The sequence below is a fragment of the Chenopodium quinoa genome, unplaced genomic scaffold, assembly GCF_001683475.1.
Source record: "Chenopodium quinoa cultivar QQ74 unplaced genomic scaffold, ASM168347v1, whole genome shotgun sequence".
In the NCBI taxonomy this organism is placed as follows: domain Eukaryota; kingdom Viridiplantae; phylum Streptophyta; class Magnoliopsida; order Caryophyllales; family Amaranthaceae; genus Chenopodium; species Chenopodium quinoa.
In genome coordinates this window covers 3,274,487-3,290,124 of record NW_018744662.1, presented here as the reverse complement: position 1 = coordinate 3,290,124, position 15,638 = coordinate 3,274,487, and the positions used below count along the sequence as shown (strand labels likewise).

Below are 15,638 nucleotides of genomic sequence, written 5' to 3'. Positions count from 1 at the left end.
ATCTTAACTTAAAAAAAAAAAAAAAAAAAAAAAAAAAAAAAAAAAAAAAAAAAATTCCAAATGAAATGGGTACGAGTAGATTGTATTTGCTGTACTTTATTCGTTGACCAGCCAGATTAAATGAAAGTATAAGAAAGTTGTCACAAAAGTCACGTATGAAAGCCTCGGGATTAGGCTCCTTAATTACCCTAAACTCATAGATTAAGTGTAGATAATAGCTAAGTCAATTTAAGTAATTAGCTTAGCTTTGTGTATGTACGCAATGATAATTAAGATTATTAGTGAATTATCTGGATTATTAATTATCGAGTACATAACACTATGATCAAAAGCATGACCATGTGTCCATGTAGTCACATTCTTGATCAACCTAAAGTTTAGATGATCTAATTTTTTTCGAGTGTTAGAAATTAAGATTTTTTTCGTGATTTTTATAAAGAGACTCGATAAATTCTCTTGACCAAGGGTATAAATACAATCTTCTCTATGTCAACCCCAGCCCCAACACTACCGCGCACTATGTTTTAAAATGATTCATGCTCATTATTCTTTCAGCTTTTTTTTTTTTTTTTTTTTGACCGGTAAACTACGGGGATTATTCTTTCAGCTTAATGTGTGAAATAACTATTTGGTTTTTCATTGTGCCTCCATGTACTTCATTTGGTATAAAACATTAGAACCTACTAATCTTATAAATAGAGAAACCTTAAGTATAACTCTCTAAAAGTATATACAAACAATCCTTGATCTACTTGATCAAGATATTAATTAGTTTGATATTTATAGTAACCAACATTAAGGAAAAGCTATGAATGCAAACAAGTGAACTTGAAAAGAAAAGTAAGTCAATATCCAAATATTTAGGAGCTAAAAATTCATTGCATTTTAAAAACTAGAATATGGTAAATCTAATAAATTCAATGGTACATAATCTACATATACCTTGCAATTTTTAGGTTACGATTTCAAATTAGAAAAGAAAAAAAAAATAAAGAAAAAAAAAATGCATCTTTCAAGGCTCTAAAACAAACTAGCACATTATTCCAAAATCCAAATTAAGATGTATCCAAATATCAAACTATTCCAAACAAAGATACATCAAACTTTTCTTTGAAAATAAAATAAAGGTTGATCACTAGATCACTTGTAAGAATTTTAAGAAAACAAATAATGGTGACTAGATGAGAACAAAGTAAGCATATCATACATGTCTGAATCTTCAATTAACCGGTAAATTCGTTTAGAAAAAATTAGCCAGTGGATTTTCCGAACCTTATGTCACAATTTGGGACCAAATCTACCCACTATTGCATGCACCACGCGTAATCGCATATCATATGTACACATGCCAATTGTATTTCTATAGAATTTTAGTAGCAAGATATAACATATACAGTTACACTACACGTTGGCCCTTATATATACTCTATCAGATCATACAACATAAGCAGGCAATAAGTGAGACGTAGAAAGTACTTCTTCCGTTACATATTACTCGCAATAAAGGAATATTTTATGTCTCACAAATAATACCCCTTTGTTGCGAGTAATTTGTAACGAAGGAAGTATTACTTTCCATGAATTTGAAATTGTTATGCTCATCACATAGAAAGTGCCAAAAGTAAAACTTTCTACGTTTATTTCAAACATTCAACTCGGAATATTTCAAATTTGCAAAAAAAAAAACTATGTCATCAAAATAAATCAACCTCTCATCCAATCAATCACTAATTTAATCTGCTCATAAGTTCACAAACTACATATAGTACCACCACACAAACTTTTGTTGTATTTATTATACCCCCAATAAACTATGACCAAACAATTACATACAAAAAGTTATACCTATATTTTGTCAAGTTAGAACACAGCCAATGATAATATAGCGTATTTAGTGAGAGCATGCGAGCACTCACTAATTGACATGTGCATGAAGACAGAGTATAGAAGAAAAGGGGGAAAAAAGGGCACAAATTTAGTTGTGTATAAAAATGGGCCCAAAAACTTGCTTTTCATCTCTTAAAACAATTTTATTTGGATGGCATATTCATGGGTTGCATTTGTCTAATTGGAATATCTTCCAACTTTTAGGCAATTTATAGCTTTTTGGAAGTTTTCCTGAATATCATCTGCAAATTCTTTGACAGTAAACTCTGCAACAGTCTTATGTACTTTATTCATGGGATCTTGTTTTCCAACTAATAATTATAGATTTTTGAAACCTGTATACCTTTAACCTTGATGTGTGTTCAGAGCGACTTAACTGTTTGGTGATGGACCCAAAATAGTTCGATTAATTGTCTAACTGTTAGGCATCTAACTAAGGCGTAATGTTTTTAAGTACAATTTGCTTTATAGGGTAACGCAAGACATTTTACCCCTTATTATTACCTAATTAGTTAAGACAACTAGAGCTTTTCACTTAAATTTGAAATGAAAAATATCTCCTGTCACTGCTCTAAAATTTCACTAAAGTTCACTTAAGTTTTGAATTTCAAGCAGTATAGAATCATACCTTTTTGGTTATTGAAGTACTTCACATGAAGAAGACACAACTGAAGCAAACTTTAACATTAACTTACCTGCAAGGCTGCAAGAAAAACAGTCTGATATTCATACAAATCACTTGAGTTCTTTTATGGTTTACTTAAGAGGGTTTTTCATTTCACCTTGGCGAGGCTATATTCCCCAAGTTTCATCACTCTGTTAGCAATGACATACGAATTTTTTTATCACAAGAGGAATTCAATGATTCAACAAACACTTGCTCAGAACATAACTTGTTCAATATTGCTTCACTTGGCATTGATGGTCCTGCAGGAAAGTTCAACGACATAGGATTTACCAAAAATGTTTCACATCTAAATAGGAAGAACGAAGCTAACAAAATCAATTCTAACATACCGCTAGGTAATACAAGTAAAACCACTTTGAGATGAAAATACCAATTCAAAACAATTATTTTATTGTTTCTGAAGAACCGAATTGATGGTCATCAGAAAGCACAACCACAGCTCTTCTCTGCTTCTATTGTAAGGTATGGCAGTTATAGTTTACAATCAGCCCCATCTCCTACGGTCTTCTTCTTCATCAACTGGAGTGTACCATGATGGCCGGCGCTTTGAGTTGCTCAACCTATAATTCAGTAGTATCTCTTCATTGCTAATTGTTCGAGTGGACACAAGAACAAGCGATTTCAGGATGGGAATATCAGAAACACCATGAACAGAACTCCCAGACTTGAACCAGAAACTACCAAACCTCTTCATCCTTACTCCCTCTTCATTTCCGAATGATATATTTGGAATATATGTTCTCATATCCTTCTCATCCAACGGGAAATCATATGGGCAAACCATGACATTTGGATCCACATCCTTCGGTGGATGGTTGGCAAAATGAGCATAGGCCAGTGGATTCCGCCGCTCCAGAATCTCACCACGGGTTCCACTTCTGGGGCTCTCCAGAGGCTTGCTCAACATTTTCCACACCCGATCAGAACCAGTTTGAGCAATCTGCTCAGTAAATTTTGCAGCTTGTGGAGAGTTCATTCCATCCCAGAATTCACGGTTATCATTTCCTTCACCCCAAGGCTGGGCATTTATCACAGTACTATCATACCTAGTGATCAAATAAGAGTTGTGTGCATCAACTCTTGGGTATCCAGGAATAAAACGGTAGTATGCAGGGGAGTAGACTACTCCAGGATAAATTGCTATCACGGAACCAACATCAGCTTCACCCTCCAGAAATAGACCTCGGCCAGCATCCTTGTGTGGAATTTCAGAAGATCGAACTGTAAGTGAGTAGCCTAAATGTTCCTTAACACCCTGACTTACATCAGCCAGCTTTAATGGCTTCGTTTCAGGTACAACTGCACTGAAAGTGACCCTATAATTAATTTATCTTGATACAGACATCCGAGAAACTTCAGATTTAGACAGTTTTGTCCTAGAAATTGGAGTTGAAAAAACCAAATGACCATATATGCTCAGCAAGCAACAACGAGCAAACAAGCATATGAAAGAGAAAGAGAGAATATAAATATTGACTGTCAATTTCCAATGGTTTCCCGTGTTAAATATGGAGGAAAACATGATGCACAGCAAGATGGAGCAAAATTTGCAAGGCCCAATTCCCTTGAACAAGATGTTCTACCAAATAAGGAGGACAAGCATAGGAAAGGGATTCTAACAATGCCACAAAAACCATTAACTTTTGTATTAGGTGCATAATTAGATATTTAGATATATAATACATTTTTATTACCTTATTATAGTCATTTGTTTTTTTTTTAATTAATACTTTTACGAGTTTTTATTTATTTATTTATTTTTTATCTTTTAGATCTATTTTTTACTTTAGTTTTTGTTTTTGTTGGCAAATTTAATTTTATTGCTATCCAGAGAGTATATACAAACACAAACCCACCAAAAGTACCTCACTTAGGTTCAGCCTAGGAAGTGTTGGAGGAGAATCTGAGAATATCATTGAAAAAATAAGTACCAGGTTTGGAATGTGGAGCTCTAGAAGTGTCTCTTTTGCTGGAAGGGTTAATTTAAATAATTCTTTCCCGATAAATCTCCATGCTTAGTGAACCCAAATTGTGCTGTTGCCTTAAAGTATTTTGCAAATCATTAATAAGCTCGATAGGGATTTTTTCTGGTATGGAAAATCTTCAAGGTTTGCAGATTTAAGAAAGCATGTGGCTTGGGACTTGGGGCATTTCAGCTCATACTGCTCACATGCCTAAATCAGAAACACTTTTAAGTTGGAATGTTGCAGGGGAAGCATGTTTGGGATGTAAGCATCAAGCAAGATAAGTTGATAACCTATGGGTCAAGTGGGTGCACTCTGTGCACATCCAAAACCAGAATTGTTTATAAGCCACCTGCTGACAGCAGTTGTTTGTCTTAGTACTGTTAACAATTTTGCAATGTGAGGGGTCTATTGATGAGAGCTGATCAGTTAGAACAAGGCAACAGTTATACCATTAAAAAAAAAAAAAAAACTTATGAGCTTCTCTGTCAAAAACTCAAAACTCTTCAAGATGAATTTTGGAGTTGGGAAAAGATTGATTGGCAGAGACTAGTTGAGCCAAAACACAGGATCATAGCTTAGGTAGCTTTCCAATTCAAGCTGCCAACAAGGGAGGGTTTGATAAATTCACATTTCGTTAGTAATGAATCCTAGATTTCAGTTATGGCCATATGGCTGATAAGCAAGCATAAATTAAATAAATTCAGGAGAGAGGTCTACAATTATTTCATTTTTTTGGTCTAATGTGGAGGCCAACCCAATTGATATCCAATATTAACAAACTATTTTAGTATCACCAATTTCTTCTCCAAAATACAAGTACAGTACAGTCATCTTCCTCCACTACCACCAATATTTCCTTCTCTCTCCTTCCCTCCCATGGCTATGCCGGCGATGGACCACCTTGGCGACTATAAATTGGCCGGCCGGCCGGCCAACAAAAGACACCCTAGTTGCAAAGCAAGTAAAGTGGGCCCATATTAATCCTTAGGGAAAGGAATTTGCTTGTGAAGTGGTGTTCATAGCTGTGCGGTGGTGCTAAGACTGCTAACTGTCGTGATGTGGTGCGATGGGTGGCTCTAAAGGTCGTGCGGTGCCGCAGTGATGGCGCGATGGTGTTAATGGGCATGCGGTGGTCGGGTGGTGGTTCTAGTGGTTGTGCAGTGGTCGTGCGGGTGCTGGTTATGGTCATTATGTGGTGACAGTGATGATCTGCGGTGGTACGGTAGTGTAGATGAGGAGAGAGAGGGGGTGCAGTGGACGGTGGTGTAGATAGAGGAGAGAGAAAGGAGATATTGGGTGTGAATTTACAAAATATCCATGATATTAACAATTTTTGTTAATATAAGATATCAACTTGTAATTTCTCTCTAATGTGTGCAGCCTATGTGTCACGGTCCGGGAGTTTGGACCCCGAAACGTGCGGCGCGCTCTAGCCTTTTGGCGGCAAGAACGCTAGCCTTGAGCGGAAGAGGGGCTTGTGAGCACAAAGCAACACAAGCTGGCAATAAAATCTCAGGAGCACTCACGTCTATCTGGGCGACGGAGTGCGGGTGGTCGGGGCTTGTGACGGCTGATACTTCAAAGCGGGCACAAGCGGGTCCGAACCACGAGTCCTTAGCGCATCAAGTTGGGTTGGAGGGGAGCTAATATGCAAGTAAGACACAATATCTATAAAGGTCTAACAACAAACAAGCATAAAAGCAAGGCAACACTTGGTAGAAGGCTTCAAGATTTCATTAATCATTCGCCCTCTAAAGAGCTTTAAATGACATACAAGGAGAATCCCTAGTGAACACTGATCTGACAGTAACACAATAATGGGACCTCAAGCTAAGAAAACATAACCTAAACTCTAGGAAAGCACTTAAATGGAATCTAATACATCAAAAGGAGTTGGATTCTAACATCCTCCCCCACTTAAGCTGTCGACGACCTCGTCGACTTACAAAATTTACAATCAAAATTAGAAAACCCTAAACTATCTCAAGTTTCGGATGCGCCGTTGGTGCGGCTATCTTCTGGAATCTTATCTGACTCTTGAGCTGGATCTTCTTTGTTGACGAGGAGCTTGTCTCTGGAGTCGCTCGGCTTGAACATCTTGTTGAGAGCTTCATCTCTAAATTTCCTCCTGGGAGTGGAATCTGTTGAATTAAGGGGGACAGCTGCTTCCACCATCATCTGTTGGGGAGCTGCTTCCTTGAGACTGTGGTGGAAAGCTTCAAGTTGTGGCTGGTGCCTCTTGGGTGACCATTTTCTTTGTAATCCCTTGCACGCGCCCTGCGTTGTTTGCTCAACCACTGTTTTTCCTCCCTCTTGGGAGGTTCTTCTTTGGTGTCTCTTTGGTGTCTCTGGGCTCGTCGCTCTTTGCTTCGAACCTTGTGACTGATTCTGGTTTTCGCGGGTGTGTATCTGGGATGTTGCCAACTCCATGGGCTTCATCTCCCGCTTCTCTGGGTTTCTGGTGCGAGCTTGTTTCTTCGATGTTGCCTTCTTCTCAGGCTCCGTCACTCGCATTGCCGAAAGATATCGGACTTCTGGTTCTCCTTGAGGTGTTATCATTCTCATAGCACTCAGGCGTCGTATGGAACCCATCCTATATGTGGGCTCCTCATCGCTGCTAGTCTCTTTTGTGGCCTCCTGAACGGACATGGATGACAATCTCTTTTGGATCTTGTCAAGTTCTTCTTTATGCTCGCAATCCCACCATTTGTGTGGACCTCGACAAAGTATGCAGTTTATTGCCCTTGTGTTTGCCGAGGATGCGCCGGCCCTCGAGTTTCCTGAGTTGTGGGAGGGGGTAGATGTTTGTCTCTGGGCATCACCTCCTCCACTTCTTCTATGATATGTATTAATGGTGTTGGACGATACTCGTGAGCCGTTCTCTGTACCCTTTGGAGAGCTTGGAGACGGACTGTTAGAGCGTGTTGACGTCCCACTTGAATCCTTCTCGGATTGACGACCCTTCCCGACTGAGTAGTCCATCAATCTCTCAGCAGCACACATAGCAGCAGCGAGGGTATCAATATTCTGCCTCAAAATCTCTCGCTGCGCCCATTCCTTTAACCCGTTGACAAAGTTGAACACACGATCTTTCTCATTCATGTCTGTGATGTCCAACATTATCGCCGAGTATTCCTTAACATAGTTGCAAAGAGAACTCTTCTGGCGGCACTCTTGCAACTTCATCCGTGCAACAAACGCTGTGTTGACGGGGTAGAATTGTTCTTTGAGTTCCTCTTTGAACTCCGCCCATGTATCAATCTTGATCCTTCCTGCTTCGATGTCTGCATGCTTGGTGCGCCACCACAGCTTAGCATCTTCGGACAAGTACATGATGGCAGTATCCACCTTCTGATCGTCACTTAGTTGACATATTCGGAAGTACTGCTCCATGTCGAAGAGGAAGTTATCAACTTCTTTCGCATCTCTAGCGCCACTGTAGTCGCGAGGTTTGGGCGGCTTTATCTTCGCCGCACCAACACCCAGTGCGTCTCTGCCCACAGCGCGCGTTAAGGTAGCACATTTCTCAAGTGCTTCGTCGGCTTTTCCTTGAACAAATTGCAATTGTTCGCGGAGGGCATCTCTGTCAGCCATCAATTTCACAATTTGCTCGGCTTGCTCGTGTACAATGACTTGGAGCTCGGCCCATTTGTCCGCCTTCTCCTCGAGCCAAGCGAGCCTTTCTTCTACGAATTCCATCTTCGTGTAGCCCTCCTTGGTGCCTACACGGGTTGCTTGCGACGAGGTTTGAGCCTCGGCTCTGATACCAACTGTCACGGTCCGGGAGTTTGGACCCCGAAACGTGCGGCGCGCTCTAGCCTTTTGGCGGCAAGAACGCTAGCCTTGAGCGGAAGAGGGGCTTGTGAGCACAAAGCAACACAAGCTGGCAATAAAATCTCAGGAGCACTCACGTCTATCTGGGCGACGGAGTGCGGGTGGTCGGGGCTTGTGACGGCTGATACTTCAAAGCGGGCACAAGCGGGTCCGAACCACGAGTCCTTAGCGCATCAAGTTGGGTTGGAGGGGAGCTAATATGCAAGTAAGACACAATATCTATAAAGGTCTAACAACAAACAAGCATAAAAGCAAGGCAACACTTGGTAGAAGGCTTCAAGATTTCATTAATCATTCGCCCTCTAAAGAGCTTTAAATGACATACAAGGAGAATCCCTAGTGAACACTGATCTGACAGTAACACAATAATGGGACCTCAAGCTAAGAAAACATAACCTAAACTCTAGGAAAGCACTTAAATGGAATCTAATACATCAAAAGGAGTTGGATTCTAACACTATGACTACAAGAAATGATATTTTATGGGAATATTTAAGTCCCAAGAAGAATTGGAAAGTCAAAGCAAATAATCTCATTACACTTAAGTTAGGGTTAGGTTGTAGGGATAAAGATTGGTTTGATGTGTAAAACTGTAAGACTGTATGTAGCTTGAGGCTTAAAGCCTGAATGCTTTTCTATTTTAGTATTTAATTATATTTCTGAAAAGCCCTTCCTAGAGCCGACCCCGCTTATGGGATTCAGGCTTTGATTGATTAAATGAAAAGTCCTTCCTAGAAAGTTTGATATGCACTAGAAGGCATTATAAATTAGTTTGTGTAGTTAATACAATATCTTACACTTGCTTACAAGAAATATATTAATAAAAATTACATGATTTATATCCATTGCAAGTTAAAGATTGAAGATATCATTGTATTTAAATATTGGATTAATAAGAGGTAGCATAGGCAGAAGACAAATAGCAATGCTATCAATTATTAATTTCATATTCAACAAAGAGCAAGCTAAATTCAGGAACCTGAAGAAAAAATTACCAGGTTGGTTACTAGGAGAGCTTCCAGTACGGCCAAGAGCAAACCTAAGGCCACTTCGTGGCTGATCCTTATCTATTCGTGCAGCTGATTCAAACTGTTCCTCAGTTTCCTTGGCAGGAAGAAGAATTTCATCCATGAACGTGCAGAAATTTTTTATTTGAGAATGAATATTCTCTTGAACTTGCTTTTGTTGGTCAGCCAAGGAAGCTTTGTTAGCCAAATCAATTATTTCCTCCACATCTGCCTCGTCAGCATCTTTTCCTATGCGGTTATAGCTGCAAGCAGAAGACATTCATAAGTAAATCATTTGATACTCTTGTCTCGAATTCTTTATGGTTGTAGACAATGCTTTTTCAGAACAAAAGGGTCAAATTGAACCCCTCTCCCTTTCCCTCCCCAGTCACGACCCCTACCCTACCTCCATCCCCTGTAGGTGAATAAGTCAGGTAATGCAAACTAATTATGATATATTACGCATATATTGGGATCAGGATTGTACACACATATAGTAGCAAATCCATATCTTGTGATGTAAAATTTTGGGGTTATGTGGACTTGTAGAAGAACCATGAAAACAATATCAATAGAGATACTTCATTAGATAAATTTCACATCGAATGATAGCATGAAAGGCTCACATTGAATATCATCTCTCCAAGATACTGATACTAACTCGTTGCATAAAAGACACCACCACTAATCATGGACTATGGAGGGTTGTTTCACAAACATTCTCAGGGTAAGAACTGCAAAAGCCCAATACCACTAATCATGGACTATGGAGGGTTGTTGCATCTGTGAATCCATCAACTTTTACTACAATACCTTTGAGAATCGATCATGGATAATCATGCTTTGACAATTTCCCTATCTTCGTCTACCTCAATACCCCTGCTCTCCAACTTCACCAATCGAAGGCTATCATACTAAGGAAAATCTTTTCCCACCTGAATATTTGCAGGCCATGACACACAAAACTCATAACTATTCCAAAAATTGTCCAAAAGTTATGTTGGAAAATTTCAATCTATTGATCGCATCAACTAATTTCACATCCTAATCACAGCATAACTTTGTACAAATTACAGCAAACAAGAAATATCAGGATTTTCCAAAATTATACAATGTCCATCAAACACATTTATGACAAACATCCCTTCCGTTTCGTCTGAAACATACGGAGTAACAATCATGTTGATAGTGTAATTTGAACTAGTAACGCAACAATTAAAACCCGAGAAAAGTAAAAGTTTCAAAACATCGAAACCAACCTGGTATAAAGGAAGAGACGATTAATGTCAGCTTCAAATTGAAGACTCCTAGGATCTTTAGCAAAGGTAGGACTTTTAGCAAGAACTTTCACAGCCTGAGAGTAAAATCAACACACTTAAATGCATCATTCACAAAGCATAAATGCAAGAAATTCATCACAATAAACTTAGGGTTAAATTAACACAAATTATAGCATTGTAACTTGAAATTATTGCAATTATACATACTGAAAATCTGAAATTAACATAAATTTTACATGAATGCTAAAATCTCGTAAAAACCCAGCAAAAAAAATTTGAGATTGATTGCGAAGTAGAGCAACTGATGTGAACAAATGAATCGCAAAAATGGAAGATAAAAATGAATGAAGAAAATGTAAATTGGTAGAGAGAGAACAAACCTCTTGAAATTTCTGGAATAGAAACGCCATTTTTAATCTGCACTATTTTGGCGAAAACTCAAAACGCCATTTTTGAGCAATGAGTTTTTATTTTTTATTTTTTTGGGGGCCAAACAATAAGCTTATTGACTACTGGTGTAGTCGTATTGAGCACAATATTAAAGGGACGATAAGTTGAGGTTTGGCAGATGGCAATGGGTCGGGCTAGCCTAGTGAACCGCACAGTCGGACATGAGATAAACACGACCTCAAATGATTTTTTAGATGGCTTTCTTTTAATACTTGGTATGTTTTTTTTTTTATTTGTTGAGCACGCCTGACATAGAACAACCTACAAAGTAAGAGGTAGCTTAGGTTGTGTCATGATTTAAAAGTGGTTGGTTAGCCGACATAAAACGAACGTAATAAGCAGGTGATGTCTATCACGGTTTTCTAGTCTAGTTTTTGAAGGCTAGAAATTTAAGAGGAGGGGGTATAGTTAATGAATCTAGTCCACTCCAAATACCTCACTTGGTATAATTTGAAGTTTAGACCTCTAGAATTAACTCTCATTAGGTGAATTAACACTTTGTTGGTCAAAGTCCAAGGCTAGCCTACTCTATTTTTTTCTAGCTAATGAGAAGGGTCCTACTAATTTATATATTATGCTAGAACCTATTCACAGGTTCACCCACCCAAGATTATCGGTGGATTATTTTTTTGGGGGGGGGAGGGAGGGTAAGAATATCCCCACCCCAAATAACTTTCAGTGGAGTTTGATCCTACTTAGATAGAAGTATAAATTTTCTCACTAGACCAACCCTAGTACAAGCGTAACAAGCCTACTCTTTTTTTATACGGTAAAGTGAACCTTGACCAAACCTTAACCCTTACGGTTATTTTGGTCCAATATGTACAAGCCTATTTGTGTACCCAAATCTCTTAGTGGTTACAAATCTAATAAAATTCTACATGAATAAATTGAATTTTTGTTTTTTTTTTTTTTTTTTGTTATCAATAAATCATAACGTAAAAGAACAAAAGAAGTGTCATTTTGTTCTAAAAGGGGCAAATCGTTTGGAAGTTTATTCACTTTATTCCTATAAAATAATTATACACAACTTAGGGCATGTTCATATTTACTGAACTGAGCTGAACTGAACTAATTGGAGCTGAACTGAACTGAACTGAATTGAAATGAACTGATTGGAGCTGAACTGAACTGAACTGAACTGAATTGAAATGAACTGAACTGAACTAAATTGAACTGATTGGAGCTGAACTGAACTAAGCTGAAATAAATATTTTATGAGAGAGGAAAATTAAGAGCTGAACTGAACTGAACTGATTGAAGCTGATCTGAACTGAACTGATTGAAGCTGAACTGAACTGAACTGAAAATAAGTAAATATGAACAGGCCCTTACATACAACTATATATGTATACCGTATATAGATAGATTGGATAGCTTACAACTTCTGTAAGACCCCAAAGTAGAGATGTATCTTTGTTATGGAAATGAGGCAGATTTGAAAGCTCAGAAATGGAATTATTTTCAATGCAGAAGTCTATAATTGTGATTATATTATGTTTTTTAACAGATTTATTATAGATTATCAGATAAACTATTTTGTTGTCAAGTGAGCGTTGCAGCTGCTTATGAAGCTGACCTCAAGGCTCTTCCTCAGCTCACTTAGTTTTGTCAAGCTATTTTATCACTGTATAGTTGTCTGTTTTAAAAACACTCTTAGAAGTAAAGTAGTATGATACTTTGAGAATGCATTTTGTAGATAAGCTATTCTTTGTACTTTAGGATGTAATAGTTTTTAGGGGCTATGCCCAAGTAATGCATGCTTCCTTTTATGTTAAAAAAAAAATAGTATATAGTATATAATTTATAAGTACTAGAATTTCATAAAATACAAAATAAATTAGTAACACAACAAAAATAGCAAAATCATTTCAAATATTGTTTGAGATCTTCATAATATATCTTGAACCACCCATTGATAATTTCAACTTGTTTTGTTCTTTGATGAACTAACCATTCCCGATCATCTTCTTCTGCAGCAAGCATGTCTTGGCAATGGGTTCCTACAAATATTTAAGTTAATTAAAGTAAAAGTTTAGGTAACATTTTGCTTTCTTTAGTTAATGTCAAATAAATTCTTTAATACACTTCTTACTCATATGCTTTGCACTTTGAATGTATATTTTGCCTACGTGTTACACTAACTATTAATATCTTTGACTATGGAGTACTTTGTACCTAATAGTGAGGATTACGCATATATAGTAATATACGCAAATATATATATATATACATATATATATATATATATATATATATATATATATATATATATAATAAAACAACTTTAAGATCCGATGAAGTAGAAGAATAATAGATAGCACTTAAATGACATGACGTTGCATACTAACCATTTGTGGTATATATGGCAATTATGCTCTCTGATAAGTTTTCTAAAACCCTGCACAAATTTAAGTTAAAAGCAAGGTTAATTAATTGATGAATATGTGTTAAAGAACACAATAGAAAATAATAAATAAATAAAAAGCATTTTCTAGTCCAAAGGGATTAGGAGGATTACCCAGCACTACTATAAGGGTCTCTTAGTCCATTGGAGAAAATAATGTTACTGCCAAATTTATTCAAAATCAGCTTCATATCCTGTAGTGGATAATATTATGTCATATTCATTTGGAAAGCTTTTTTTTAAACTAATCCATTAAAAATATTCAAACAATAAAAATGAGAACGGAGAATAAATAAGTTGAACTCATGCAGTAAAGAATTGAAAAAAAGACAGAAATTTTCCATACTCACATGCCCTCCATAATAAGTTGTGATCCAATGTGGTCGTGGCACAACATTGTACTCTTGTTTGCATTCCTTGATAAATTTGAGCATGTTAAAAGTTTCAAATGGAAACATAGAATCCTTATTTGTGCCATACGACATAGGCGTCACCATTTCACTACAACTCTGAAATTTCAAGACACAAATATTGTACTCTTCTTTGCTTTCCATTGTATGTGCTTTTCCAATAAAGGTATAAATTAGGTTAATTTACCTGCCAATCCCATCCTATGAATTGGCCGAGTATACATCGACTGCTGCGTAAATTTGAGCAAGTATATCTTTTTTGCTTCCACTGTCTATTGCTTCACAAATGCTGCTCACACTAGGGATATTATATTGAGCTGCTTGCGCATAAACATGGGTTCTCAAAAAGTCCTTAGGATCACTTGTATTTTTCAATTGCCTACACATAATAAAAAATAAAATAATAACTGAGTAGTTAACACTTAACAATATTAGACAATTCGTGCGTTGACAAAATGATATGAATTGAACCAAATTAATAGTTCATTGGTGCTATTGTAACACCACATCATTGGGTGTCATACATTCTTTTACCATGTAATATATTGAGTTCAAATGACGACTGAAAATAAAGTAAAAAAAAAAAAAAAAAAGAACTATAGGCTTGCTCAATAAGTACTACCTCCGTTACAGGTTATGTGCAACGATTAGACATTTTCCCTCTCTACTTTATGTCAAATCGTTGCACATAATCTGTAACGGAGGTAGTAATTAAGATGCTGACATTGTTTCAAAAGAAAAAAAAAATGGTGACACAATATTAGTACGGAGTAATACTTTGTATTATTGCTAGAACAATTTGTTACTCGCATTATTATTGAAAAAGTCTACCTTAAATTAATTCATTTGATTGATGAGCTCACAAGATTTTTTGTACTCCATAATTTTTTAATTAAAATGGAATAAATTATCGCATCAAATATTTAAAAAATTTGTACTTTAGTTGTTTGATTGACACGAATAGATTTATAACTTTAAGTGATAAACTTATGTCCAAGTAAATAAATTAAAAGGAATTATTATCACTTACATACAAGTTTTAAACTTGTTGCTCAAAATAGAAAGACCATTCCGCTTTGCCCCAATTCTATCAATCTCAGCCCATGAATTTTTGATGGTTTCGTAACAACTTTTACTTGTTTCCTACAAAACCAATACAACATAATGCAACTCACAAATCAATATCAACATGGGATACTTTAGCCGAAGCCATGAAGCGAGCTAGTGTGAAAGTTTGCATCTCACAATCAAGAGATTGCGGGATCAAATCCCACTAGAGGTACTTTGAGGTGTGGATTTCCTTACCCTTCCCTAAAAGCATCTAGCCCACTAACTCGGGCTAAGAGTGTCTATACAAGGTTCTAGCCTGGGAGGGCCCTTCTCCCCTACAGACTAAAAAATGATACCATGTTATATTTACCTTAAAATCCTTGGTGACGACAGAGTAATATCCATGATTTGGTGGAATAATTTTGTCAAAGTATAACACAAGAGCCGATGAGGCTAGGGCACCCAAGACAACATGGGGATACTAGCCGGAGCCATGAAGCTAGCACTGTATGTAACATAAAAAATAATATGAGCGAGGGTAATTATGTACAAAATATAGTGCCATAAAAGTATATATATACAGAAAAGAAAATGTGGATAGCTCAAATGTTTAGAGATTTCCTCCCGGCTTTACGAGATCTATCCTGGTATTAATTCT

General features: G+C 37.0%; 2 protein-coding genes across 3 annotated transcripts; both read right to left on the bottom strand.

Annotated features, from left to right (window-relative positions):
- Nucleotides 1–2,720: 2,720 nt before the first annotated feature.
- LOC110702085 lies at nucleotides 2,721–11,886 on the bottom strand. 2 transcript variants are annotated; one of them, XR_002507440.1, is made up of 5 exons: nucleotides 11,044–11,886; nucleotides 10,643–10,737; nucleotides 9,372–9,646; nucleotides 2,905–3,874; nucleotides 2,730–2,814 (listed from the first exon to the last, which is right to left on the bottom strand). XR_002507440.1 is itself a non-coding variant. In XM_021879736.1 (4 exons), exons 1-4 carry the CDS (start codon nucleotides 11,071–11,073, stop codon nucleotides 3,060–3,062), a joined length of 1,215 nt encoding a protein of 404 aa, XP_021735428.1. In that variant the 5' UTR covers nucleotides 11,074–11,886; the 3' UTR covers nucleotides 2,721–3,059. The 2 variants fall into 2 exon arrangements, 1 of the variants encoding a protein (XP_021735428.1); XM_021879736.1 differs by having other exon boundaries at nucleotides 2,721–3,874.
- A 1,093-nt stretch (nucleotides 11,887–12,979) lies between these two features.
- LOC110701822 (lysosomal Pro-X carboxypeptidase-like) lies at nucleotides 12,980–15,545 on the bottom strand. The gene is given in 5 exon segments (XM_021879445.1): nucleotides 12,980–13,116; nucleotides 13,804–14,309; nucleotides 14,961–15,073; nucleotides 15,351–15,461; nucleotides 15,531–15,545. Coding segments are annotated over 5 exon segments (882 nt in total).
- Nucleotides 15,546–15,638: the final 93 nt, after the last annotated feature.